The sequence below is a fragment of the Lactuca saligna genome, chromosome 4, assembly GCF_052625555.1.
Source record: "Lactuca saligna cultivar CGN05327 chromosome 4, ASM5262555v1, whole genome shotgun sequence".
Lineage (NCBI taxonomy): Eukaryota > Viridiplantae > Streptophyta > Magnoliopsida > Asterales > Asteraceae > Lactuca > Lactuca saligna.
Window position 1 is genome coordinate 97756926 of NC_136420.1, and position 27338 is coordinate 97784263.

The window sequence follows — 27338 nt, forward strand, 5'->3', positions numbered from 1 at the left end:
CTTAATTCAAATCAACCCATATAATTATAAAAATTTTACATGGACTTAATAGGTAAATAGCCAAGGGGTTGCGCCGAATTCGATAGAAATTAATTTTATTGATTTTTTCAACAAAACGCATTAACAATAGAACCTGTCGACCCAATTCCTTCGTATTTCACATAATCCATGAATCAAACACGCGTATAAACTGAAAATATCGAAAAGATTTTACAAACATGTATATTTTATATTTTCATTAACAAACAGGGTCACAAAACTCTTCAAAATCATAAAAAAAATCAATTAAAAGCCAAAAAACACAAATAACATCAAACAACTTTACATACACACAGACGAAGACGATACGAGCTACGAGTGCTGTTTATGCGTCGTTTTTTGGTACTTGTGTTTGATCCAATGGAGCCCTACACTTGATCCTCTTTTGATCTTCTTCAATCCTGTTGAAGCAACTGCTTTCGATTTCTCAAATCCATCTTCTAACTTGTCCTTGATCTTGCTCCGTCTGGTCTCCGTCGGATAAACGTACTCCGTCTTCGTATCCGTATGATCCGCCCACATGTAATTCCTTCTGTTTAGATCCGTTGCCGATGCTTGATCGCTGTAATTTCCATCCATTTCTTAGTGATTTATCTTAGAGTTCTTGTCGAAACAATGAAGATCTGTATTGCAGAATACCGAATGCGGATTATCTGTTTATATATTTGTAGAGTAGATGTTGATTTTCAACTTGTCGGTGTGCGATAGGTAAACCTCTTTGATTTGACCGATGCATATTGTCCTTCTGGAAGAAGCGTGTGGGTTGGGTTGATGCAATTTTAATAATATTTTCAACATTGTTTATCACCTTCCTCATGTTCTTCTTACTTTGACTCGTCTTCAAAAGTTAGAACTTTCCTTCATTGTAGATCATGTTTAAATGCGTCAATGGAACTTATTAATTAATTTTCATAAATAAGTGTACATAATACGAAAGATATCCTCGGAACTATATTTTTGTGATACAAACATGTACTTATTTCAAATTTTATTATTTTTAGAGATAATATTAACGAGGGTAAAAATTCTTATTTTGTTTATATCTAGTGTCTTTATTTTTTATTTTTTTTATTTTTGCTTTGTTTTAAAAGCTATTGACAATTGAAGTGAAAGTAATCTTTTTCTTTATATTGATATAGCTTCTCATACCCGTATTTATACACAAAGCAAATATAAAGACACGTGAACAATTGTGCCTTGAGACCACAATTTTTATGACCCATTCTAACGACTGCTTCTATTTCTATATGATACATATTTGAAATTTATTAGACGATTTTACCCCTCGACAAGCTGAAGGGCTGGAGTGACTTGAAGCTTGGTTCGAAGCCGAGCAATGCGATCTTTACCCAATGGTTTTGTGAATATGTCAGCGAGTTGGTCAACTGAGTGAACTTGGGAGATTTTTAATGCATCAGATTCGACTTGTTCGCGAACAAAATGAAAATCTAAGGTTATATGTTTCGATCTTGTGCTCATAACTGGGTTTTTACACAGGAATGTCGCACCAATATTATCACATAGGAGAGTAGGAGGTTGTGGTAAGGTGATATGAAGATCACGCAGGAGTTGTTGAATCCAAAGTAATTCAACTGTTGTGTATGCAATGGCTCTGTATTCAGCTTCAGTGCTGGATCGAGCAACCACCATTTGTTTCTGTGAGGTCCAGCTTATCAAATTTGGTCCATGGAAAACAACGAAGCCATGTTGTGATCGACTATCGTCGGTGTCAGATATCCATCTTGAATCTGAATAGGCAAGTAGAGAAGTGTTATGATGAGGTTTAAAGTGAAGGCAATGATGTAAGGTTCCATAAATATATCGTAGTATGCGTTTCACAGCTTGCCAATGAAGAGTGGTGGGTGCATGCATGAATTGACACACACGGTTGACTGCAAAGGCGATATCGGGACGGGTGATGGTTGCATATTAGAGGGAACCAATAGTTTGTCTGTATAGCTTTGGATCAGTGAATGGCTCACCAGAAAGTACAAGGCGAGTGGATGGATCTGCTGGTGTGGTTATGGGTTTGGAATGAAGCATGTTGCTTTTGGTGAGAAGATCTTGAATATATTTGGTTTGGGATAGGGTGAGACCAGTGGGTGTTTTTGCTATTTGGACACCTAGAAAATAGTTAAGTTGGCCTAGATCTTTGAGTGAAAAGGACTGATTTAGGGTGATGATTATTTTTTGGATTTGATGTGGATTATTCCTGGTGATTATCAAATCATCCACATAGACGAGGATGTAGATGGTGGCAAGGGAAGATGTATGCACAAACAAAGAGGTATTAGAATGACAGGATTTGAAGCCATAGGTAACAAGGTGGTGTTTAAGTTGATTAAACCATGCTTTAGGAGCCTGTTTGAGGCCATAAAGGGCCTTGTGAAGTTTGCATACGGATGTGGGGTGAGATGAGTCTTCAAAGCCACGCGGTTGTTCCATGTAAACTTCTTCATTTAACACGCCATTTAAGAATGCATTGTTGATGTCCAATTGACGAATGTTCCAACCTCGAGATAAAGCCACATTTATGACTAAACGTATGGTTGTTGGCTTGATTACCGGACTGAAAGTTTCGAAGAAATCCAAACCTTCTTCTTGACTAAACCCTTTTATAACAAGACATGCCTTGTAGCGTTCAATTGTTCCATCTGAATGTCGTTTTATCCTGAAAATCCACTTACAACCAACAATGTTAGCATTAGTGGGACGTGGAACTAGTGACCACATATTATTTCTCATTAAGGCATCGTATTCACACTTCATTGCATTTAACCAATATGGGTTTTGAAGGGCTGTTGGAATATTGCGAGGTTGAATTGTGAGAGGAGTGGAGGTGGAAGCAAGAAAGGAGCGTTGTTTGAGTGAGTTTATATGGGCTCGAGTAACCATTAGATGGCGAGTGTTCGTAATTAGACGAAGGAAACGAGGTGCTTGTTTAGCTTGAGAACCAACAGTGGGGCGTTGATGAGAAGGGCATGAGGATGGTGGGGAGGGTGTAGAAAAGGTGGTAGACAGTGAAGGATAATGTACATGTTAGGGGAGGAGAGGAAGTAGTAGGTGAAGTTGTAGTGGCATATGGAAAAACATCTTCGTTGAAGATGACATGTCTAGAGATATAGATACGAGAGGAGGGAATATGAAGACAAAGATATCATTTATGGGAGGCGTTGTACCTAATAAAGACACAAGGAAGAGAGCAAAAGTCCATCTTGTTATTGGTGTATGGACGGAGGAAGGGGTAACATAGACAACCGAAGGTACGTAGAAAAGCATAGTCAGGGTCCTTGTTATATAATTTGAATAAGGATAAGTATAGTTGAGTGTTGGTGTAATTGTGCGATTATGAAGATATGTAGCAGATTTGAAGGCATGTTCCCAATATGAATGAGGGAGGCTGGATTAAGCAAGAAAAGAGAGTCTTTTTTCAACGATAACACGATTACGACGTTCTACATATCCGTTTTATTTAGATGTATAAGGACACGAAACACGGTGGTGAATGCCACAAGATTGAAGATAAGTGGAGGCAGGACAAAATTCCCCACCCAATCTGATTGAAGATTTTTGATTTCACAGCTAAACTGAGTTTGAATCATGGTGCAAAAATTAACAAATGTTTGTAAAACTTGTGCTTTGGTAGAGATAAAGTATATCCATACAAATTTAGTAAAATCATCCACAAATAGAACAAAGTATCGATTGCCATTTATTGAAAACAGGGGAGATGGTCCCCAAACATCCGAATAAATCAATTCAAATGGTTTGTTACAAGAAACATGAGCTAAATAAAAGGGAAGTTTGTGACTTTTGCCTAATTGGCATGGTTCACAAACAGAGGGAAGTTTTGTCACAACTGGCATTTTAGCTAGGAAATTCTATTCTTGTGTAACCATTCAACTATTGTAAAACTTATATTCTAAGTAAATCTCACTTAATGCATCTTTAGATTCACCATTCATGTTCATCAAAGAGTCTGAATCCCTAAGATCCATGGCTTAAGTCCATGGTGGACTAGGAGTTCCTTATTGGGCCTAATGGACCAATAAGTACCTAATTCAACCTCATGGGACTTAGAAGCCCTAATTGGATCCTAATTGGACCGAATTCACAAATCTAAAACATTTTGGACCACTTGGGTCTAGAATGATTCATTCTAACCCTAATGGGTCTTATTGGGCCATAACTAATCCAATTAACCTTAGTGAACCATAAGCCCCTCTCTTTTAATCTATTTGGGCCGTAACCCATCTAAGGAGCCCATTGGGCCAAAAAATAATGATTGGGCCTTATAGTTTCGAACCCAGGCAAGAATTGGACCCAAACTACCCTACCTATTCCCCTAGCCACCTCCATAAAATCCAACATACATATAGGCTTTAAACCATCATGTATCCATGCTAGTCCTTTCACCATCTCTCTCCCCTCTCCTCTTTTATTCTCGGCCGAAGACAAACAAACACACACACACACACACACTACATTAAACTCTCTCAAACACTCTCAAAGAGAATCCTACACCTTCTTCCAAAATCTCGAAATTTGCTTGTGATTCAAGGAGGTTTTCACAAGGCAATCATCACTTCTTGGTAAGTATTTATGCATCCAAGTCCATAACTTTGTTCTCATGATTGGATCACTCTTTTTGTAACACCGTGAAATTTCAAAACAATTTTTCATTTTAATTTAATAAAAATACTCCAATCACAATTCTCAAAAAGGTGTATCAATTGTTTTTACATAACATAAGTACAAATCAAAATCCCCATAATCTCAAAACATCTCCACCATAAGTGTGTACTGATCATGCCGGCACCTTCCTATCTCTACCATAAGTGTGTACTAATCATGTCGGCGCCTTCCCGTGATCATCACTGGTACCTGAAACACATAACACGCAAACGGTAAGCAATAATGCTTAGTGAGTTCCCCAAAATATCACGTACAACACATACGCCTTTCCAGGACATAACTCTATAGGATCTTCTGATCCAAGTGTCTCAGGGGATTTCCATCCCATAACTCTATTGACCTTCCGGTCCATGCTCTGTTGACCTTCCGGTCCATATCATCATACTCATATCATAACATATTACATATACAACATACATCACATTTTCGTCATACACATAAGACCTTCCACTCACACATAATCACCCCATCGGGTAAGGCATAGTGAAAAGACTCACCTCGAAGATGTCGGATAATCACTCGCGCTCAATCCTCCAACCTACCTTCCTCCTATATCATAAATACATCTCTAATTAATACCTTCCTGACTTAATTTGACTAATGCCCTTAAGTCAACACAAGTCAACTCTGGTCAACGTTGGTCAATGGCCACCCTCTTTGACCCAACTCGTCGAGTCAGGCACTGACTCGGCGAGTTCATACGTGAACTCAAGTCCCATAAACCCCATTCTGACTCACTGAGTCACTCTCCCAACTCGGCGAGTCATCAACTGTGTGAGTCACGGGACAACCCGGTCCAACTCGTCGAGTCTGCTCATGGACTCGGAGAGTTCATTCCATGCTCGAACTCAAATGTCCCTCTGAGGTCATATATATTTCTATAATCTATAGATCTGACTTTCCCAAACATGATAATCACGTAAAGGTCACATCTTGGTACCCATGCAACGCCTACAAGGCTTCTTTTGGTGAAATGACCTCTAAAATGGTAACCTAAGTCCACAACTCAAAAGGAAAGGCATACAACAGAGCACTTGGGACTCTCTGGACCTTCTAAGGTCCAGATCAAGGTACCAATTCCCCATGGGACCTCTCACACTCCAAATACAAGCTAATCAAGGCATGAAGAAACCCTAGATTTGACTATATCAACAAAACACAAGAATAAGCTCTGAGTAATACCTCAAATCGCTTCCTCTGCCCAAATAAAAGTAGGTCCAAGGTCTCCAACTCTCCTAGCTTGACCTTCCTCTTCCCTTCTTGCTAAAACACACAAGAATGATGAACAATGGCCTCTTTTCTCACTCACAAGGACTCTTAGATGCTCTGGTGCTCCCAAGGATGAAAGTAGCCGCAATGAAGGGTTATAAGGTCCTTTAAATAGGGATCAGACCCGGAAAATTAGGGTTTTAGTCGCCATCACAGACTCGTCAAGTCCCCTCACCGACTCGTCAAGTCCACTCATTAATCCAGTCATCACCATGCGACCCTACTCGACAAGTTTAGGCATAAACTCGTCGAGTCTCTCTCTCTCTTAGACTCCAAAAATAAATGATAAAAATAATACCTGAAATCCCGGATGTTACACTTTTAAGCAAGTTTTTGGTGATTATGCTTCCTAGAACTCCATAAGTTCGAAATCCACTCAAGAAAGCTTGCTAGGAACAAAATCTTCTCCATTTCTTCTTCAAAAACGGAACATCAAGCAAAGGTGAGTTCATACCCCTTTGTTTTCGATTTTTACTTGTTTTTAGGGGAGAATACAAGTAAAATGTGTAGATCTATGTGTTACATGCATGTTTTGTGTGAATACTTGTTTTATTTGGTAATAATGGGCTAGATCTTAGCAAATCTCAAAATTTAAGTATTATCTAGCAAGGATCTATGAACTACTACATTATACATATCTTATTACCAAGCCAAAGAAGAACACATGTGTGAGATACAAAAGAATTCAACAAAAATCTTGTTAAGGGTCGAAATTGTCAAGAAAACAAAAGATAAGGGTGAAAAGTGAAAATTCTATTTTAAAAGGGGCCAAACAGGTCCTATATGTATAAAAAGATATTTTTATGCTAAACATACTTTTACAAGGGTCAATAATGCAAATCTAAGCTTATTGGGCCAAACTTTTGGGCCTCACGGCCTTAGGGCCCAATTTGCGAAAAACATGAAGTTTTAAGGTTGTAAAATGTTATTTGGCCAAAGTTAGAGTCATAAATGTAAATAAACCAAATTTGGAGGTGAAAATAACATTATTTTCAAAATGGACCAAAATTGGGCCGAAAATGTAAACTTTTACAAACAAAGGGCTGAAAATGCTCTTTTTTGCAAAACAGGTTCCTAAATGTGAAAATATAACTTTTTGGGTTAAAACTGTAAGGTTTTAGACATTTGGGACAAAACTGCAACTTTTTATAAGTTATGGACTAAAGTGTCATCTTTACAAAACTTTGGGCCTTAACTAAAAATTTGAGGATCATTGGACAAAAATGTTGTTTTTACAAACAGAAAGCTTCTTAATGTCAATTTGGTAAACTTTGAGCTAAACGAACAACGAAACAAAACGAATGAACGGAATATGTCGATAATCAATTATTGAGCTTAATGTTCATGATACTTGGCCGTTAGGCCCAAAGGGCCCAACTAAGTGCATATTGAGCCTAATGTTTTCCATGATATGTTTAGTGGGCCTTACGACCCACCTACATGTTAATTTGGCCTAATTTATGGGTTACATGTTTATTGGGCCTTTGTGGCTCATTTTCATGCCTATTGGGCCTAAATTGCCCTTTTATTATGTTATTGGACCTTTGTGCCCATTTACATGTTAAATGGGCTAGGAATGAAAATTCACATACTTTGTAGATAGTAAATATACCTCTACGCAGTTTATGAATTTGGATACTTACCTTTGGAATGGGAAATCTATAACCTACGCGTAAAACCTTAAACATGGGAAAGGAAAACACATCGAATGGGAAAAGGTTGAGAATCTAGTGAGACTTGTCGGTTGGCACCTTTGAGTGTACAATCGTAGCCTGTAGTTATAACCAGAGTTTCCTGGAGGGAAAGCTAGAGTTTGTGTATAGATCTATACGGGGTGACTTCCCACACCTGAGTTGTTCACTACAGTTAGACTCGGCCAGTCTAGGGTGACAAAATCTTGAGTGATACCAGCGTTTGGAAAATGCCATGACGGGCGATTTAGTCATTATCATGTATGGTCAGTGTTGCAAAAATCGGATTACTCGGCAGAGTACTCGGAATCAGGCATCTACTGAGGCGAGAAGTGTCGACTCGGCCAAAAAATCGGATTGAGTCAAAGTCGGTTAAAACTCGGTCAAACCCAGTCAAAACTCGGTCAACCTCGCTCCAACTCGGTATTACTCGAGATACTCGGTCAACAAGTCAAACTCAGTCAATAAATTCAAAGTCGGTCAACGAGGCTAAAAATTGACAACCCAATAAAACTTATTTTTGACTTTGAAAAAAATAACCCTAAAACCCTAAAAACAAGCGGCATTCCAAAATTGGTTCCCCCATCTTTTCTACGGCATATACTTTCTCGTCTTTCTCTTATAATGAATATCGATGAATCGTGATACCAGGGCTACCAGCGAATAGCGATACCAGACAATTAATATCGATCTTGTGTTCCTGAATTCCTCTCTTCCTGAGTCGTGATTGATTTCTTCCTGAGTCATGAATCGCGATCGAGGTTCTTTCTCTCCTACTCTCACTGTATGTTGCTGTGTTGATATTTTTTTTTTTTTTTTTTTTTTGTATATCTATCCATGTTTCTTATTTTTCCTGTTTCTTCAAGACCCCGATTTTGGATTTCTATATCTCTACTGTTACAATGTTATTCTATCTTGATGTGGATTTCAGATTTCTTCATCAAGAGCTCGCACAATGTCCTACTGTTAATGTATTTCATCTATCTCATTGTGTATTAGTGTATTAAATCAAGAACTCTCTCCCTGTTTCTCATTTTTACCTTAAGAGTTAAGATTGTCGATTTTTGTGTATTAGTGTACTTATTTCGTGAAAATCTTTACTGTTATGGTGTGTATGTATTTAGTATTTTAGTTTATTTCGTGATTTCTTTACAAGTGGCAGTGTATTTCGTATTTTACTGTTATGGTGTGTATGTATTTCACAGTTTGTATGTATTTTTTTTTCTTGTTTTCTATGTACAGGACTTATATTAGTTGTATAATATTATGTTTTATCACTTTCTGTGTAATAGAATAATAGAGTGATCAATGTATCATAATATGTAATATGATTGCATGTTATTTTGTTTTATCACTTTGTTTGACAATATGATATTATTTTGTTTTCTGAAACAATGCATGTGTTTTAGACTCACTAACTCACTTTGTGTTAGATAGATTTCTAACTGAAGTAATGACATCAACCACAACAACCTCGTCTACGGGATCAACTGCAGCTCAAGAGAATCTTAAACGCAAATCAAATGATCCTGGATGGGAATATGCATTGTGTGTGAATCCTAAGAAATTTGAGCGAGTGAAATGCATTTTATGTAATAAAGAGATGGGCGGGGGAATCAATAGACTAAAACAATATATTGCACAAATTAAGAGAAATGTTTCTTCATGCCCAAAGGCCACAAAAAATGACAAAATAAAATGTAGAGATGCTCTTATTGATATCCGAAATAAAAAGAAAGGGAAGGTAGATGAAAATGAGTTTTTAAGAGCACAAGTGAATATTAGAAGTAGTGAGAATGAAACCATTACCATCGATGATGATTTGATGGAAGATTCATTTGGCTCTATGAAGGCTAAACGTTCTTTTGGGCCTATGGATCGGTTTCCAAACCCTATCAACCCCCAAGATGTTTCAAACATGGGAAAGAGCAAACAAGAAAATATGTCAAATGCTATTCGTAAGGAACACATGATTCGTGTGAAAGAATATATTTGTAGATAGGCCTATGAATGTGTCATTCCTTTTCATGCCTTTGAAAAGGATAACTTCAAACTTATGTTGGAGGCGGGTGGCCAATTTGGACGTGGGGCACCACCTCCAACTAGATATGATATGGGAGAAACATATTTAAAGAAAGAAGTAGAAAGAACAACAAATTTGTTGACACCATACAAAGATGAATGGAAATCTAATGGATGCTCGATAATGACGGACGCATGGTTCGTTAGAAAGAGAAGGAGCATCATGAACTTATGTGTTAATTCAAAGATGGGGACCGTTTTTTTGTCATCTAAAGAATCATTGGATGAAGCTCACACAAGTGCACACATACATGAGTATGTTGAAAGTTGCATCAAAGAAGTTGGCCCTGAGAATGTGGTACAAATTGTGACTGACAATGCATCAAATAATATGGGAGTGGCCAAGTTGTTAAAGGAAAAAAGACCAACTATTTTTTGGACATCTTGTGCAACACATTAGTGTTTTTTATTAGTTTTGAATGTGGTACAAACTAGTGTTTTTTTATTAATTTTGAATAATATTATTAACATTTTATTTATTTTAAAAGGTATTGGTGGGCTACCTAGGTATAAGAAAATTCTCAGCCATGCAAAAACACTCACAGTGTTTATTTATGCTCATCATAAAACTTTGGCCATGATGAGACACTTTACCAAGAAAAGAGATATTGTGCGACCGGGAGTCACGAGATTTGCTTTCACATTTCTTACTTTGCAAAGTTTGGCCGATAAAAAGGCCCAACTAAAACAAATGTTTACAAGCGATGAATGGGAATCATGTAGACTTAGCAACATCGTTAAAGGGAAAGTTGCATATGACACGGTGGTAAATGCCACATTTTGGACCGGTGTAGCATTATGTTTAAAGGTTTTTGCCCCTTTGGTCAAAGTTCTTCGGATGGTTGATGCGGATCGAAAGTCATCAATAGGTTTTGTATATGGTGAGATTCAAAATGTGAAACAAGAAATTATTAATGCTTTGGGCAACAAAAAAAAGCTTATGAGTTTATTATGGATATCATTTCAAAAAAGATGAAAGGTAGGCTTGATACACCCCTACATTTGATGGCTTACCTTTTAAATCGATATTATCTTTACAAGGATCCGAAGATCCAAAATGATATTGATGTGACCGATTCGATTGTTGACTTTGTTGATACAATATATCTGCGAGAGCATTCTTTGCAAAACCATATCGTGATGGTTGAGTTGCCGGTTTACATGGGTAAACAAGAAAAATTTAGTCGAGAAATTGCAATTAAAGGATGTGAGGTGAACAACGACAAATTTGCTCCGGGTAATATATTTTAAATTGTATTTATTCTATAAAATTCCAAAATAATAAATTTAACAATGTTTTTTTCAACTTGTAGCGAATTGTTGGGTAGCTTATAGTGCCTCAACTCCACAATTGAGAAAGATTGCTACAAGGATACTTTCTTTAACAACTAGTTCTTCGGGGTGTGAAAGAAATTGGAACACTTTTGAAGGGGTTGGTAGTTTACTAAATTTTAATTATAATTTTTAAGTAGTTTATTCAAAACTTGTATATTTATCAAACTTTTTTTTTGCTTATTTAATTTTGTAGGTACATACAAAGAAAAGAAATAGATTAGAGACGTCTAAATTGAACAATCTTGTTTTTGTTCAATTTAATGCAAATTTGATGGAAAATAACAAGAAAAGGAAGACTAAGTATATGGAAGTACTTTTAGCAACAGATGCAAGTGAGGCTCAAGAATGGATTGTTGAAAATGATGTATTGTTGGATGAAGTTGAGCCCGATGAAGGTATGGGTGACGAGGAGTTTTTACAAAATCGTAGAAGTTCTAGATTGAGAGAACTTGATGAGGAAGAATTTGTGTCGGAGGATGAGGAAGAACTAAATGAAGATGTTGAATATGAATCGGATGGAGTTAACATCAACGAACAAATCGGAGCTACATTGGAAGAGGAAGATTTAATGATTAATCTAAATTTATAATCTTAAAGAATGCTGTCTAATTTTGAAACAATTTAACATTTGAAAATGTATCTTTTGTTGGTATTCACCTAATTTTGTAATGAATTTACATTAACTAATATTTTAAATTATGATCTTTGACATGTATAATTTCCTTTAAAATATTTTTCTACATGATTTACCGTATCCGAGTACTCCCCAAGTAATCCGAGTACTCGCTACTCCCCCCTCGGCCGAGCAGGTACCGAGTAGCGAGTTTTCCAACCTTGTGTATTGTGTATGGTTATAACGGTTCATGTAGGGATTCAACACCACTTAAACACATATAAGATTAATTCTTTAATTGTGTCAACACGAAAAACACTTAATCAATGAGTCAAGAACATAGGCATTAAGGCAGAAAATATCGGATTTTCTGGGAAAAATAGTCATATACAAATATCACTTATTCACGATACAATACACTCATATACGTTATAACTATAAATTTCGCACATGCATTTATACTCGATTTACACATCATTTTCAGACAATTTACAGAAAATATCGGATTTTCTGGGTTTTTACGAAAGATACAAGATTTTTAATCAACCATACTTATGAACTCACCAACATTATATATGTTGATGTTTTCAAAATAACTTGTATTCTCAGATAATCCTTAAGCTGGAAGAATTGCAAGTGTGTTTGGTTTGTTTATGTAATATCAATTGTCGTATTTTTAACAATTTGAACCTATGTAATTTAACAATGTACTTGATGTAAACAATGTCAGTTGTATTATGTAATGTTGGTGATGAATGTGCTATGTTCCATGTATATTCATTGTGATGATTATTCAATTGTTAGTCACACGAGCCCCGTACGATTCCGCCATCTGGTTCGGGGGTGTGACAAGTTTATTTGATGAAGTGGGAAGGTTGTAGGTAGAAACGAGATGTCTGAGAATTCCCTCATGTGGGTGCGCAAGCCTGTTGTGCCATCCAACCATAGAAGCGTGAATCCATGAGAGACCATAGTTGTTTTATTTGGAGAATGTGACAATCGATAAAGACCACCTTCAACGTGGCCTTGAATGAGAGGTTTGCCCTGAAAATTCTTGATAGTACAATGGTTAGGCCAAAATTCGATATATACATTGTTATCCTGTGTGAGTTGGGAAACACTTAACAATTTTTTGGTTAATCTGGGAACAATAAAGACTTTTGGTAATTGCAATGAAGATATAGAAGAAGAGCCAGAATGAGTTATAAGCAAGTGGTTACCATTCCCAACTTGGAGTTTTCTGTCGCATGTGTAAGGTGCAGTGATTTGTAGTTTGCTAAGATCCAGTGAAACATGATCAGTGGCACCGATATCGAAGTACCAGACCGGATCCATGATAGTGGATGGACTTGATCCAGTGGTGAGATGGGCCTGTCTAGGTGGATCACAAGAAGTAGAATTGGGCCGACGGGAGGGGTAGTCGGTCTGGTTACCCTGTTGCTAACAGTTTATAGCCTTATGACCTGGCTTGTTGCATAGTTGACAGTGGAGGCGACGCCTGTGATGTTCAAGACCACAGGAGTTAGATGAACTACCAAAGGAGTGAGGGGAGAGACGATTGGTGTTGGTGTTGGTGTGAGATACCTGATTTGCAATCGGGAGTGACTATGTAGGGGGTGGGAATCGGAGTGGAGGGCAGTTGGGATGTAGCCTGACGATCAAGATCGACATCAATGCGAGCTTCTTCATGTAGGAGCAAGCCTATAAGATCATCAACAGTAGCAGTTTCAGAGTGCATAAGAAACACAGATATGAAGGAGCTGTAAGAGGAATCCAGGCCTTGGAGAATGTATGTGATTAGGTCATCATCTGAGATGGGAGTCAAATTATCAGCGAAAGAGTCCGCAATTTGGCGTTTGCGGTCAAGATAATCTATCATTGAAGAGCCATCCGTTTGGCATGGGTTTAGGCTTGAAAGGTACGCTCAAGAGTAAGCCAGATTTCGTGAGAAGATGAAAAGCGAGCAACAGAGGAAATACACCGCTCAGTTAGAGTTGATTTCAACCAAAGAAGGACAAATCGGTCCCTTTTCTTCCAAGTGGTGTATTTAGGGTTGAGAGTGGGTGTGGTAGGAGTGGTGGAGGGAGTAGGTTTAGCAGTGGGGGAAATAATTTCAGCCGGTGGAGAGGGGTTGAGAACAAATGATTCTAGGTCAGAACACTCCAAGGCAGAGATGATGGTGGTGGGCCAAAGGGAATAATTTTCTCTGTCTAATTTGATGCTAAGAGAAGGAATCTGAAAGTTCAGATTTGTAGAGGCAATCGTCGTTGCTACAAGAAGCTGTTGGGTGGTGGTAGGGGTAGACATGGTGGAAAAAAAATCAATGGACCACTTATGCTCTGATACCATAAAAGCTATTGAGAATTGAAGTGAAAGTAATCTTTTTCTTTGTATTGATACAGCTTCTGATACATGTATTTATACACAAAGCAAATACAAAGGAGTACCTAATTTCTAATACATAGGCACGTGAACAATTATGCCTTGAGACCAGGATTTTTTATGACCCATTCTAACGAATGTTTCTACTACTTCTATATGATATATATTTGAAATTTATTAGATGTTATTATGTTTTGTATGTAACTTGTTTTTTGGTGTTAAAAAACACCTGCATAGTCTCACTGTTCTACACCATTTACCATTAAGCTTGTTTTTAGTGCTCACATTTCGGTCATCTTCTCCCGTGTCTTTTTGACCAACATAAGTTTACATAAATGAAATCTTGTTCATTTGAAATTTTGTTCCTCATACGTCTTGTGAACTCAAGAACCATGATTTTCATGTGTGTTTGGGTGTTTATTTGTTTGTTTCAGATCCATCTCTTTTATATAGAAACACTGAAAACATACATGTCTGAAAAGATTGCGTATGTGTTTTTATTTCACAACCATCTCTCTTTTACAGAAACACAGAGAACACACACAAACACCAAGAACTTCAGATCTTGAGTTTGTATGCTTGTTTAGAAAAAAAAAACTTTGCCAAAAAAGAGGTTTGTCGTAGATGCCAGGGATGTCGAAAACCGGCTATACTTACAATAGTTTATCATAATGGTATATTTTGAACACAAACAACAAGTTTATTGGTAAATGATGTATAAAAAATAACTAAAAGTAAAAAAAAAAAAAAAAAAACAAGAGTCCATTGCTCTCTTACATCTCCTATTTTTTATGAGGTGTGACGTGTCACTTTAATCAAAGAGTTATTAGTTTTGTTGAACAAATAAGTTCCAAAACTTACATTTGAAAAGAGAATTTCTTAGTTTTGTTGGACAAACACGAACATGCATTTTTTTTTACAACTCTTACTAGTTGTTTGCACAAGATGGATACATGTAACTTATGATATTTGATCCATATTTATATTTTTTATATTTGCTTATTCAGATATTATAGGTCGTATCATGTATGTAATCAACCAACAATAATGGATAATATGCATTTTGTATTGGTTCAACCAAATTAAGGAACTTTGGTGTTTCAAAACAAATTAGGAGTTTCTATAAAAGTGTCTTTTATTGTTAATAAGGGCTTTCATGAACAGAAATATGATGACTTCATGAACAAAAAACCGTGGGATCCGAATGTTTTCATGTTCATTTTACTAAGCGATATTAGGAGCTAGTAGAAAGCTGTCATTAAGGTGGTTTTTCATTTCCAAGATTGAAATGATATTCTTTAATTCCAAAAACACACGATCAAGAATTTATAAAAGATTATAGATTGATTATAATCTCATGTTTCTGAACTCATCGAGAAGAAATAATGTTATCAATCTGCTCAACTTTGCTCACCTTAACAAACATTTCAAGTTTCATTCAATAAAAGTTGACATTTGATAGTAAATTTGAAGTGTCATATAATCTAATGATCACTTATTATAGCCAAATCACGCAAGTATTTGTCAAAAAGCCACCGCGATATGTTGAGGGCATCACCTTCCCTTTTAACAGGGTACACATATTTACCATCCTGCCACTCATTTGTAAGCTTAATCCATTCTTTCCTCCAACTCTTTAAATTAAACCCGTTTCCTTTTGCTAAACTTTCTTTCAAATATTTAAAATAAATAGCTGCTCGAGGTCCATAATAGTCTCGTAAAAGCCCACTCCAATATTTGTTTCCTGCACATAAAGCAAGGACTAAATTGTAACTATTTATAAAGTGTAGGGTTACATTCCCATTGCAACCAAATTAGTTTTAAAAAAAAAAAAACAGTAAATTTGTACTGACCATAATCACGAAGCAGACTAGCTTCCTCCTCTGTATTATCAAACCACATTGTGATTTGAGTTCTTGCATTCCATTCATACTGTTATCATCAATAAAAAGTCAAAAACAAAATATTGGTATTAAAAAAAAAAAAAAAAAAAAAAATCCATGTCACCTGTTTCTCTTGTTCTTTGTTTATTGCAAGTTGCTTTGAACTCTCCAACCATGGTCCTAATAAGAACCCTTCATGGCAACCCAATAACATGTCCACGTCATCCACAAGCTCAAGAAACTTTTCACTAAGTAAAACAACACCATCACTATACTTTGACTCATACGCTTCAATCACATCTAGAAATAAATCATTCGCATACTTTGCCAATGCTTGTCTTGTCAAGTCAACTAAGTCATACCTGAATTTGGTCAGCATAGTCAACAAATTAAATACACCTTTAGGAAACCATTGCAATTATATATATTTATATTTACCTAAAAGTGTTGCTTTCTGATAATTCATTTCCACCTTCAATGAAAAGTTGTAGAGCACGAATAACTTCTGATGTTGAATACCATAAATGGGGTTTGTCAAAAGCTTCATCTGTGTCTTTTAGGTGATTTTTTTTATTCAATTTTTTTTTTCTAGAAAGAAAAGATGGATCCACATCTGGGAATGCCACTATCACATCCCTATTTTTATCCTGTAAAAAACTTTCTTAAGTTAAAATCATAGTGAAATTAAAATAATTAAAAAAAAAAAAAAAAACTTACATAAGCGCCATCTGTGCAATTATAAAGCGTGTGATATAATATATTCCATGCCTTTTGTATAGATGGAACAAATTTTCCATATCTTCTGATTGAATATGAATCAAGCCATGTCTGAATGAACATTGAACAATAGGGTAAATTTTATTTTCTTTTACATAATAGCAATCTACTTATTTATTTTTTATTACTATTATTGGTAAAAAAAAAAAAAAAGAAGTTGATGTTACCTTTACATTGATTTTTTTATGTTGAAATGCCATTTCAGACATAAGATCATAAACTACAGGATTCTGCTCAATACCTTCCATTGACATTCCAACACCAACCTAAAAGCGAAACACAACATTAAGAATGAAATAAATTATGATTTTGAATATTAGAAATGACACTTGACTTATTAATTATTATTATTATTTTTTTTAATTACCATTGTTGAGTTGTTGCTAATACGAGCATCAACAGGTCCAGATCCTAGAGAATCTAGAACACCATACATTTCAACATTTCCTGCAAAATTATGCAGCATGCACCAGATATAAGGGACACCATAGAACTGATCTGAAGTAATCCAGATAGGTTTGACTTCAGCAAAAAGGTCAAGGACAATCATTTTCCCAATGGGAACTGCATGTAGAAGTGCTTGCATCTGTGGAGGCCTCCAGTATGGATCATATGCAAAAAGCCATCCCTGTTAACAAAATAATATTTTTAAATAAAAGATTCATCATAAGATATTAAAGTTGATGAAAAAAATTGTGTTTGAATGTTTACCTGCATTAACCAAACAGCTTCATCATCACCACTTTGCATTCCATTAAAGATTGCAGCAGCTAAGGAAGAAATGTAGTTTGGGTCATCTGTTGGTGGTGTGTTTTCATCAAATGTATCACTGCAAATATAAGTTTTTATATCATAAAGATATTAATTCTGACATTTATAATATAAATAAATAATTATGATCTAGTTAGAAAAATGTTTTACCAGTTGTATATGTGGCTGCTTCGTCCATACTCTGATGACAACAAAAAGTTAACTTAAGTATTACATATATTAGAAGAAAAAAGAAAACTGCATTGATAATATAATATGATGATTTTGATGTTTGAGAGACACTCACACACCTTTGACTTGTTGACTTATGAATGCTTTTCCAATCTCGATAAATAAAGGATCAGTTGCATCAAGAAGATATGTACAACACCATTTAGGGTTGCTGTCAACTGTAAACCTAGGAGGAAGAATAACATAATCACCATTATATGCATGCTTTATATTTAGAAAACAAAAAGCCCATTGAAGAACAATTTTGCCCCAATTTATGGAGCTACAAAAGTTGCAAACCTTCAAATCTTTATGGGGTTTCTGCAAAGCTACAGATTTGTTTATCTTACTTTGTCCAATTAAGTCATGTATAGATAACATGGCTGAATTGGTGATATGATGATGTTTGTCTCAATAAAGTGTTGTATACATAAAGATTGTTTCTTTTGAAGCCGAGTAAATGACCATTTTACCCTTGCATTTAGAAGTGATGGTAATTAAATCTTACCAATTCCCTAAACGTGTTATCTTTGCTGATGGATACACATTTTTCAAAGCTGCAGGTACGTTTCCTGAGAAAGCTGGTAGGACTGCATCACAATTCACAATAATACTGAGTGTTAGTAATAGTAAGAGAGGATAAAAAAGTAAATTTACCAATATAGTCAACAACTTAAGGTACCTGGAGTCATTCCTAGCTCATACATTCTATCAAGAATTTTCTTTTGCATTACATGTTGTTGATCTAGCCAGCTTTGAGGCAGTGGGCCACCCCATCTACAATCAATATTCAATAGTATATAATCTTTAGTTCTTTAAATATAATAAGAGGTGAAATAAAGTCGATAATCAGAAAGCAAAATAAGAACTAAGAAACACACCCATGCAAGTTAGCCATGCGAGACCAAGCAAGAAATGCGGGCCCTCCAAAAAAATCATCCAAATCTGAACTGCTAATATTAAACTTCTGCTAAAAGATCAACAAACATTTATCAAGAATCAAGATAAAGAAAAGAATATGATGAGGTTATTAGGGTAAGTAAAAAAGTATTTCTACCTGAAATACTTTTTGCCAAATAGCTTCTTGTCCAGTAAATGCTAGAGGCATATTGATGCCTTGAAGAGCCATCCAGTCAATCTCCTTTTCCCATCTCTTCCAATCCCACCAAGCAAATGTATCTTTAAAAAATATAAATTTATTTAATATATTTGATAAATTTAAGTGGAATATAATATATAAACAACTTACAACTAGATGTGACAGCATTCTGGTAGTAATTCCAAGGAACAGGTCTTTGTATCAGAAGTCCATCATCTTGCATTCGGGGAAGAGATCCTGGTTTAGGTACTGAAGATAGCTGTGAACCACCAGTTTTGTCCCATGAAATATGGGCCCCACACAAGTTTTTCAAGTACCAATGAACACCAGAAAGTAGTTCCACTCCAGTCACACCACGTATTCTGATCAAGATTTCACAAAAAGAAGCCAATTGATTACATGGAATCCTGAAGTTGGTAAGTAATGGAAGAATAAGCATACAGAATTTCAGGGAAACCCTGCACATTTGAAGAAGGATGATTGCTTATTGAAAAGCAGGATACTCCACCACAATGCTCCTGTAAATAAGAAAGCGACAGTGGTTCAGTTTGATTGTAAGGTTGTTTAATGTGTCAAAGTACTAGTTTGCGCGTGATTTTATGATGATTTAATGATTCTAACGCTGTTGGAGCAATTAGTTTAGGCCATATATGATTTGTGAATTAACATGATTGAACCTAAGTTTTTCTGCTATTGCCGATTGCCAATTTATATTTACTTATCAGAAAAACACGAATGAATTCAATTCCGATGACGGATAGTTGAACATGGAAAATCAGAGAGAACAGTATTATTATCCGATTGACTTAATCAGTCAATTAAATTTTCACAAAATATGTGCGGGAAATCAAATATCAGAATCCAATTCTAGTAAACTAAAACCTAAATTAAATACAGAGCTCCAAGTCACAAATTAATTAATCAACGATATTGAATTTACCTTAGTGATGATCTGAAAGTCGAAACTAGGTGAATGGGAAGGAATGAGGCGATCAAGCACCGCTCTAGCAGCAGAAATTTGTACAGACGACGGGGCTCTCTCTCGATCCTGAACTTGAAGAAGACGAGACACGTATTCAACTCCAAGGGTCGATGAGTGAGTGACAGTGAAGAGAAGGATGATGGTTGTCAGTACCACGGCGATGTAAGCAGTCATGGCGGAAGCCATTGAGTTGAACCCTGGGAGGAGTGCGTGTGATCAGGTATATACAAGTAGTAGGAGAAGAAGAAGACGCCATTAGAGAAAGAAAGATTCGGATTTCGGAAAGGTGAGGGAGTAGAAACAAAATTTGCAGGCCGGTTAGAATAAACACCGGAGGGTTGGTGCCAATAACGACAAGAACATTAACAAACAGATGAGAGTCAGAAGTCTTCTCGACGTCTCGTTTTGGTGGCTTTGACCTTTGAGTCATGGAAGTGCATATGGTCGAAAAATTGGTTTTAACCGTTTTCTTAAAATAGAATTTTCTATTTTTGATACAAAATTTGAATTATAAACATATTATTAAAATAACAAACGGTTATATGAATATCAGAATATGTTCTTCTTGGTGATACATGCGTTTTGATATATCACACATCCAATGTTTTTTTGTTTGTTCTATACATTTGTTATTAAATAATTTGATTGTAGAGGTGAATCATGTTGACATTTACTAAGAGACTGAATCACAACGGAGATCGTTTTTAGATAAACACCTGGTTTGATCCCAATTTCCATATTATCATGGATCATAAACTTTAATCAACATCAGGGTCGGTCCAGATGGTGGGCAACCCGGGCGACCGCTCAGGACCCACAACTCAACGGGGCCCAAAATTTCTAGATTATATAGTGTATGTATAAACCAATTATTACCAAAATGATTTTTAGGGCCTAAATTTGGTTCAAACTCAAAGTAGCTCAAAAGATAAACAATTTGACTTGATTGTTATTGTTAATTGAACGTGATTATAGTAAAGAATAAATGATTTTTTTTGAATCTTTATTATATTTTTCTTTAAGGGTCCCTTTTTTTCTTTTCGCTCCGGGCCCTATATACGTTTGGACCGACCCTGATCAACATCCATGATTATAACTGATTTAACTATTCATACATGGGGGTAGACGATGGGTTATGTAGGGTAGAAATCCATGATCATAGAAATCAAAATAGCTTGTGTTGGTATGTGCTACGAACAGTGGAAAGAAACATGCTTGCTTTTGGGTATGAACAAAGAAAAGAAAACAAGACAATGCAAGTATTTTTGGTTGTAGGCTTCTATCATCATTGAGCTGAAAAGAAAGTACAACCACATACATAATAAACATGAAAAGAAAATGTTGAAAACTAGAAACTAAGTTGCCACCCACTAGTCCATAACATCTAACTAGCCTTTAGGGAAAACCAATTACTTCTAGCGACCAAAAAAAGTAAAACAAACTAGTTATTCAAGATAGCTAAATATTAAAATGACATAAATATTAATATCCATGTCAGCCAAGACCTATCTTTTTATTAAACTTCAACACCTTGGGATCCAATAAGCTCTTTGTGAAAGTGTTTGCAACCTTCTTTATAGTATCAATATGTTTCAACTGGATTTCTCCCTTCAGCACCTTTTCACGTATGAAGTGATAATGGATCCCCATGTGTTTCGTTCTTGCATGAAAATTTGGGTTTTCAACAAGCTTAATTGAAGAAAGATTATCACAGAACATCTTGACTCCACAATCTACTTTCTACTGCAGGTCAAAACAACATCAACCTGATATTTTGCTTCTATTATTGACAAAGACACAATTAGTTGGCGTTTACTACACCTCAAAACTGAACTTGAACCAAACATAAACACATAGCCATATGTGGATTGTCTTTCATTCAAACATCCTCCGTAATCTGCATCACAAAACCCAACTAGCTTGGGCTCCTTCTCCATCTTAAACCATATACACTGCCCATTGGTTGATTTCACGTACCTTAAGACTCGCTTAATTGCTATAAGGTGTGGTTTCTTGGGAATTGCATGAATCCACTTAATATACCAATTGCAAAAGCCAGGTTTAGCCTTGTCAGCATGAGGTACATCAGAATGCCTACTGTAACGTCCTAAAATTCGAAGTAATTTTTTTTTTTTACTTTTTAAACCGGCAAAATCAACCATTCATCCATTCATTTCCAAAATCCATCAAGTATAAAATAGTATTAATAGTTATCACATTACAAATCGAGTCATAAGATGCAGAACACGTTAGATGCAATGCAATGCATAGAGCTTAATGAGTTCTCCAAATACCACATACCATATATACAAGGGGCCTCACCCAACATCGGGCCCCACCCGATACAGATCTGTCAGTAACATGCGATGGGCCCCGCCCAACACATTTATTAGGTCCCTCCCGATATACATACAAACACATACAGTACATGCAAGAGTCATACATACATCTAGCATCCCCTAATCATAATTAATAAGATGGTATTGGTGCCTTCGACCCGTAAATACTATGAGGAGACTCACCTCAATCTGATGATGATTGAATCACACACGTGTTACTGCTATAGGGCTACTAACACTGAGCACATCCAAAATCATCCTAATAGATAATTAGGGTAATAAACCACAATCAAAGGTCCAATTCTTATTCTATAATACTAAGGGTAAAATACCATTTTACCCTTCCTATACTTAACCCAATAATTCAATCCCAAATGACCCAAGTCCCAAGAAAGAATCATATAGGCTTCTGGTGAGTACGTCCTGCGTATCACCCCAATATGCCCAACGTATTGCTCGATCGAAGAAAGGGATAATGGTTGGGACCCGATACACGCATCGCACCAGGAGGGTACACCCAACGTACTACTCAACTGCCCAACTCAACTTTAAGCTCTTAATGCTTAAAGAACAAAACCTCTAATTCACAGATCTAACTCTAAGGTATGTCTTAAGTCATAAAGTTCCCCACTTAATGACTTTGAATGGCTTAATGAAATCCAAACCAAAGCCCTAGATTCATAACTTTACTAATAGGCCACTAACTCATTCATCGAAGAGATATACCCATCAAGATTCGATTTTTATAACTTAATGACCTCAAAAACGACTAGAAAAGAGCCTCAAAGGGTCTAACATAACTTCTACTCACAAGATCCTAGCCATAGAACCAAAGCAAGCTCATAACATAACCTAAAACTAGATCTACATTAAAGAACCATCAATATTGAACCTTTATACCTCCAGAAGAAAGATCAAGGTGAACAAGGTCTGGATCTACAAGCTCCACGACTACCAACACTTCTCTAGTGAGCTCCTTCTCTGTAACACTTAGTTTTGGTATGTTCCTATTTAGCCCTTTTATATTTAACTATTGCATTTTGGTCCTTCGAGTAGTACGTGGGGTGTACCACATGGTACGCTTAGCATACTAGCTGGGAAGCTAGTACATAAGGCGTACCACATGGTACGCTTATTGTACTAGTGGTACGCCCTATTTACTAGGGTGGAATTGGATCGCGGATAAGAGGCCACATATGTTGGGCGTACGAGGGTTACACTTAGCATACTTGGAGGTTAATGAAACCCTAATTTAGGGCTGGCCTCTTTACCAACACCTATATCTTCTAAACCCTAAAATCTACCTTAAGCCTCTATTGTAGTGTTTTTGAGCTTTTGAGAAGAAGTTGGTGCTTATTTTACTCATCTTGAAGGATTTGAAGAAGGGTGAAGGTGCTTTTATTGGTGGGAAGTTTAGAGATCCAGAATCATCACTCATTTTGCAAGTTTTTAGAGGTATCAAGTCCAAACCTTGTCTTCTCCATGCTTAGATTTTTTCATGTCTTAGTTTTTATGCTTTTGGTCCCTTTTTGGGTTGGTTTGATGAGTTAGGATGATTGAAGGGCTTATTCTTTTAGACCTAAGCTTATTAGGAGTTTCTTAAGCATAAAGATGCAAACTTTATGTGTTTTTGCTCTCATGCATGCAATAAGTCATTTGTTAAGTCCCTTTGAGCTTTAAGAGCTTCATTTAGCTATGCATGAACGTAAAGTTAGCAATTTTACGTGATTAACCAGCTCAAGGATGTTAGATCTATGTTTTAGAGCAATGTCTTAATGAACTAAGGCTTAAAAATGAAAGATGGCTGAATGAGGAAGTATGTTGGGCGTACAAGCCAGTACACGCCATGTACAAGCCCTAAAGCGTGTACGCTTAGCGTACATCTGAGTATGCCCCGTGTACTCAACAGGGTTGAACTTCAGATGTTTGGGCTTCGGTTGGGCTATATTTTGGGCTTAGTAGTTTTGGGCCCTGTTGGGCCATTAGGTTTTTGGGCTGCCAATTATTTTAAGAGGGCCCACAATGGGATTTTGGCTCAATTTGGAAAATTGGGCCATAATTGGGCCTTGGATGATTATTTGGAATTCGGCCTTCTGGATTGTAGGTTTGGGTATTAATCTTGGAACAAACTAGGTAAGGAGTAAAATGATCTTTTTACCCTAAGTATGGACTGATGGTTATGGATTGGAATCTAATTGTTAATTGGATGATATTTGGTATTTGATAGCTCAGGGATTCGTCAGACCAATAGCCATAGATCTTTCAGTGTGATTCAATAGTGTGAGGTGAGTTTCCACACTGTGTTTAGCAGGTTGAAGGCTCCAAATCCGACCCATAATTATACTATGTTAATATGCTAGTTATCTGCAGACACTTGCATGTGTTATGTACTTGTATGCTTACCGGACGTGGCCCGATGAACATTTTGTATGCTATGTATCTTTGTGATTAGTGCATGTGTATGTGCTTATTTGATATATGTTATATGTATGTTGGGCGGGGCCCGATCTATATACCGAACAGGGCCTATTATGTGTTTATTATATATGGTATGTGGTATCTTCGGGAACTCACTAGGCTGTGTGCTAACAGTTTGCATTTTATGTTTTAGGTACTTCCAGTTCAGAGGGGAATGGCTCAGGATGATTGCAAAGCACACATCACCTTGTTCCTATTATATAAAACATTGTTATATCGTTTCGTGTCAAACAAAAACATGACAAGATTCCACGGTTTGTAACAATGTTTTAGCAATGTACTTACAAAGTATATTTCTATAACAAATCAACTTTTATTTTGTTTGAAACATTTGACAGGTCATCTTTTAACAAACCATTTTATCTTCTTAACAAAGTGTTTATAAATTACATTTCTATAAATCATTTTTTTCCTATTTTTGAAACTAATTAGATCGTATTTTTAACCAATAATGATAACACTTTTTAGCAATGTGATTACAAAGTATATTCTTATAAATCATTTTTTTTCTTATTTTTGCAACAGATCAGATCATCTTTTTTTAACCTTTTTCAACAATGTAATTGCAAAGTACATTGCTACAAATCAATTTTTTTGTCAGATGATCACATCTTTTTTAACCAACAATTTTAACATTTTGTCTCTATACGACTTTCCCGTTGCTATATTGGTCGGGAGTTGGTGCAGGAAAGGTGCTTCATGGGTTTTGCTTTCTAGGCTGGCATGAGATCGCTCCTGCTTAGTCTCTAGTGTGCCTATCGAGGCGTCAACTCTTACTATAGCTTTGGTGTGGCTCGATGGGCCACTGATTTGAAAATTTCAATTGAATTTCAAACACTAAATGGAAGCCGAACATGTTGCCAAATTAACAATAAGCTTGGCACAACATGTTAGACCAAAGAGTATAACAAAAAAAAAAATGAAATTATAGAACATGAGAGACTTTCATACTTGATCTTTGGTATGTTTATGAAGCAAGATGTTGTTAAATAAAAGTCGTAGATACTATCAAATTTGAGGGTAGCTTGATGAGTCCAATAGTCATTTCCTAGAAAAACCATATTTTATCAATTTTAATGGAATGCTTATTATAATAAGTAAACAAAACAATATAGAACCTCTTCAGTGATATTAGGTGTTGATTGGTTTAGGGAAGGTAATTTTTTTTTCATAAAACAATTTTAAACGGCAACAAAATCAATATTAAAAATAACTATTCCTTCTAAACCATTTTAACAAAACCACAAAGATGATCCAATTACATGATCTAGAATTATTGTGGCAACCATAGGATGTTCAGACGAATAACCTTTTAAGACTTTGATCCCACTTTTTTTTGGGGAGTTTATCAAGATGGAAAAAACTCAAGAAAGATTTTTTCTATAATGTATCTAGCAACAAGTATGTGCCAACAAGAATGTTATTTTTCATCTTATATGAAGCACTTCTTAAACCTTTAAGCAGTTATCACAAATAAGCACTACATGAGAATCGCTTCTAAGTACCAAATCTTCACTGCACTTCAAAAGAGAGTAAGAGAAGGAGAGTGTAACAAAGCTATGGCTTTATGACATAAAAAAGAGAGATCAAAACAACTAGCACTAAAAAGAAACCTTACACTCTCTTATATAGTCTCACATATGATCTAAGCACCATACATTCATTAAATGCAAAAGTATGGTGAGTTATAGGCATGCCATATGTAAGAATAAGTCAATCACTCAACCTAAACTCTTATGTGGAAGAGGTATGACCAACTTTATGAAAGAGAGTGGCTAGGAGCGACTTTCACTCCACCTTATTTCTTTTATGTACATGTTAGAGTCTAGTGAACTTCGAAGCGTCTAAAAACTTGTACACAACATATAAAATCATACGATATAAGTTAATAGCTAGTTATATTCTCTAAAAATATTATTTTCAAAAAATAATATTTTTCCAAAACTATTTTCACAAGATAATAATTTCTCCAAATTAAATATAAAGTTGAATATATTAATTAATGATCAAATTCTTTAATAAATAATCAATAAGTGACAACTTGCTAAAGTGACCCTATAAGATCATATGCTATTGGAAAACATCATTCTAAATTGATTCTTGAGCACATAGATCCAACATGTGTAACAAGGGCATTGTAAAAGTGAAGTAAGTGATATGAGTTAGGTAAAATAGTATCCCTCATTTATATGAAAAGAATATATGGGTTGTTGCGACTAAGACATAATGAAAGATACACAAGTATTAATAGATGTGAGAATAACAAGGTCAGGAGGGTCAACATCGAGGTTTGAGGTGATTCTAGTATCTATATACCATCCTGAGTTGCTCGATTTATTTAGACATTTTGTTTACAAAATTAAGGAAATATCGTAGCTTGATCATGCCTATTAACGAACCACTGCTAAAGTGGAGTTTGGGTTGAACATGTGATATAGACATGTTGTTGATGTTTCTTGGTATGGGCTGAAAAGACCCATTAGATGGATTTTACAGACAATAAATTTGGGTCGAGTGGGCTAGTGAGCCCGCTAGAGGCACTGATGGATAATAGGATACATACGACTACTAGATCGCAACAACGAGTCAATAAGTTTTGGAGTAATACATTACGTTTCACAAAAGGTAAGGCACCAAATTATGGTTGGGATTAGTCCTGGGTGGGAAAATCGACAATATAGTCCGTAAACTAA

General features: G+C 35.9%; 2 protein-coding genes across 3 annotated transcripts; one reads left to right on the forward strand and one right to left on the reverse strand.

Annotated features, from left to right (window-relative positions):
• The first annotated feature begins 9750 nt into the window (after window positions 1-9750).
• On the forward strand, window positions 9751-11700 carry LOC145039938 (uncharacterized). Its single transcript, XM_078987933.1, has 5 exons — window positions 9751-10162; window positions 10265-10650; window positions 10749-11013; window positions 11090-11208; window positions 11305-11700. The coding sequence occupies exons 1-5, from the start codon at window positions 9751-9753 to the stop codon at window positions 11698-11700; spliced, it is 1578 nt and encodes a 525-aa protein (XP_078844059.1).
• A 3731-nt stretch (window positions 11701-15431) lies between these two features.
• LOC145042448 (alpha-N-acetylglucosaminidase-like) lies at window positions 15432-20213 on the reverse strand. 2 transcript variants are annotated; one of them, XM_078990870.1, is made up of 17 exons: window positions 19787-20213; window positions 19288-19364; window positions 18997-19208; window positions 18805-18926; window positions 18629-18714; window positions 18430-18524; window positions 18256-18337; window positions 17828-17934; window positions 17688-17718; window positions 17478-17595; window positions 17134-17394; window positions 16934-17032; window positions 16707-16817; window positions 16428-16636; window positions 16114-16351; window positions 15960-16038; window positions 15432-15850 (listed from the first exon to the last, which is right to left on the reverse strand). In XM_078990870.1, exons 1-17 carry the CDS (start codon window positions 20012-20014, stop codon window positions 15591-15593), a joined length of 2415 nt encoding a protein of 804 aa, XP_078846996.1. In that variant the 5' UTR covers window positions 20015-20213; the 3' UTR covers window positions 15432-15590. The 2 variants fall into 2 exon arrangements, with proteins under 2 accessions (XP_078846996.1, XP_078846994.1); XM_078990868.1 differs by having other exon boundaries at window positions 18629-18717.
• Window positions 20214-27338: the final 7125 nt, after the last annotated feature.

What these genes read in the sequence shown, in the direction of transcription:
- LOC145042448 (XM_078990868.1), bottom strand. Translation starts at nt 20,014, where the DNA reads ATGGCTTCCGCCATGACTGCTTACATCGCCGTGGTACTGACAACCATC. An exon ending in ACTTTCAGATCATCACTAAG is followed by an intron (nt 19,365 to 19,786) that starts GTAAATTCAATA and finishes TCTTATTTACAG; the next exon opens with GAGCATTGTGGTGGAGTATC. An exon ending in GAATGCTGTCACATCTAGTT is followed by an intron (nt 18,927 to 18,996) that starts GTAAGTTGTTTA and finishes TATTTTTTAAAG; the next exon opens with ATACATTTGCTTGGTGGGAT.
- LOC145039938 (XM_078987933.1), top strand. Translation starts at nt 9,751, where the DNA reads ATGTTGGAGGCGGGTGGCCAATTTGGACGTGGGGCACCACCTCCAACT. An exon ending in GAAAGTCATCAATAGGTTTT is followed by an intron (nt 10,651 to 10,748) that starts GTATATGGTGAG and finishes ATTTCAAAAAAG; the next exon opens with ATGAAAGGTAGGCTTGATAC. An exon ending in ATTGGAACACTTTTGAAGGG is followed by an intron (nt 11,209 to 11,304) that starts GTTGGTAGTTTA and finishes TTAATTTTGTAG; the next exon opens with GTACATACAAAGAAAAGAAA.